Source organism: Myotis davidii, unplaced genomic scaffold (assembly GCF_000327345.1).
Source record: "Myotis davidii unplaced genomic scaffold, ASM32734v1 scaffold936, whole genome shotgun sequence".
Classification (NCBI taxonomy): Eukaryota; Metazoa; Chordata; class Mammalia; order Chiroptera; family Vespertilionidae; genus Myotis; species Myotis davidii.
In genome coordinates, this window is record NW_006287077.1 from 318,770 (window position 1) to 320,788 (window position 2,019).

At 62.3% G+C, this 2,019-nt stretch overlaps 1 protein-coding gene across 1 annotated transcript in view; it reads right to left on the reverse strand.

Moving 5' to 3' along the window:
* SLC27A5 (solute carrier family 27 (fatty acid transporter), member 5) overlaps positions 1-2,018 on the reverse strand; it is a 10,849-nt gene extending 8,831 nt beyond the window's left edge. Inside the window, 1 exon segment of the mRNA XM_015560798.1 lies at positions 1,912-2,018. Coding sequence (XP_015416284.1) covers positions 1,912-2,018 — 107 coding nt within the window.
* Position 2,019: the final 1 nt, after the last annotated feature.

Here is a 2,019-nt window from a genome sequence, read left to right on the forward strand (position 1 = left end):
GCGGGCCGCGGGGAGACCTCTGGCCCCTGGCGGGGGTTCAGGTGGCATCGGGGCGGAGCGACCCGCCGCGGGACTCCGCCCCCAGAACTTGTTTTTATTTTTCAAAGATAGTTAACATTCAACAGCAGATTCGCTGCGGGTGTTGCTGAACACTTTGTTTTGTTTTTTAAGTATATTTTATTGATTTTCCACAGAGAGGAAGGGAGAGAGATAGTCAGAAACATCGATGAGAGAGAACCATCGATCAGTCGCCTCCTGCACATCCCCCACCGGGGATGTGCCCGCAACCCAGGTACATGCCCTTGACCGGAATCGAACCCGGGACCCTTCGGTCCGCAGGCCGACGCTCCATCCACTGAGCCAAACCGGTTTTGGCTGTTGTTTTTTAAAAACACTTTTATTGATTTCAGAGAGAGGAACGGGGAGGGATAGAAATATCAAGGATGAAAATCATTGCTCGGCTGCCCCCTGCGCGCCCCCAACTGGGGTTGGAGCCTGCAACCTCTGAACGTGCCCTTGACCCGAACCCTTCAGTCCGCGGGCCAAGGCGCTATCCGCGGAGCCAAGTGGGCTGGGCGGTTGGACACTCTCATGCCTTCCGAGGCGATCCCTCCTCTATCTAGTCCAACCCTGGCCCCGTCCAGGTGCTGAGCATTGATTAATCCCTTTGCTGTGCTGGACATCTCCCTATTTTGTAACTGGCACTGTTCCTTCTCCACCTTCACCCTGTCCACCCGGCCCCCCTCACCCCACCTATTTGTTTAGCTCTGCAGGGTCCTCTGGGCCCCTCTGCCTCGATGGACACCCGCTGGCCAGGGCCACGAGTAGGACAGCAGGGTCCGTGCGCTTCCCGCACAGCCTGACGCCCTTCACACCTCACTGGCAGGCTCTCCAGTGACTCCCCCTTCACCTGGGGGTGGTGGGGTTTGGCCGGGCTGGGGCGCTAGCCAGGTATACAGTAGGTGCTCAGTAAACACTGGAAGGAATACCTGAAGTACCTGCCCCCTGCTCATGCGGGGGGCAGATTCTGCCGCACCCTTGGCAGGCAGCCATGGGGGAGTTCGGAAAGGCGCTGCCACTGGCCCGGGAGCCGGCAGATCATCCCCTCCAGGCTCCACCACCCCCTCAATCTGCCCCAAATCCCTAGGCCCCCCCCTCCCCCCTGCACTGGAGGCAAGAGAGGAGCAGCTCCCTCTGGGGTGCCCGCCAAGCTGACGCAGGGCTTGGTGACAAGGCGGCACCACCCAGCAGGCAACCCCAGGGTCCCGGCTGCAGCTCTGACACCTGCCCGCCCAGCACTGCAGACCTGGCCTCCAGGGCAGGTGTGCTAGGGCTCAGGTCCCCTCATGGCAGCCTAGCCCCCAGAGAACTCCTGGGCCCCCAGAATAAGGTGCTCCCCATGATGCCCATCAGGACAGGAAGGAGAACAGGCTTCGAGACGAAACGTTCCTCCCAGGCAGCGGTAACGGCGGCGGGGGTGGGTCCCGCACGCGGCCTCCCTCTAGGAAGACACACCTCATGGGGGCTGGCATGTCCCCTGCCCACAGGACCGCGGGCCAGGAGCCAGGCCCCGTCATATGGATGCCCTCTCCCGCCCAGAGAACAGCCACTGGACGACCAAGTGGACTGTTCTGTCTTTCCCCAGTGAGAGCGAGAAACCCCAGTCCGGGGGCTCACAGCTCCTGGGTTTGGGCCCGGAGGCAGTCCTGCATTGGTCCACAATGGGTCCATCCCGGTGCCCTTAGGTGCCAGGTGAGGGCGGCTGGGGGAGTGCACCCCGGATCTCACCGTCTGAAGCTGGAGTAGGGAAGCAGCTCTGAACCCCACCCCACTTGGGCGAGTTGGAGCGCGAATCCTGGGCCCCACCCCAAGCCTGACGATCCAGTTCTCAGAGGCAGTCGGATCCCCCACCAGCCACCACTTGGAAGGGTCCGAGTGTGGGCGGAGTCAGGCGCGCTGGGCCCCTGGTCAGGGGGGATGAGGGTGGAGCAGGGGTAGGGCCTGTGCTCAGGGGACATG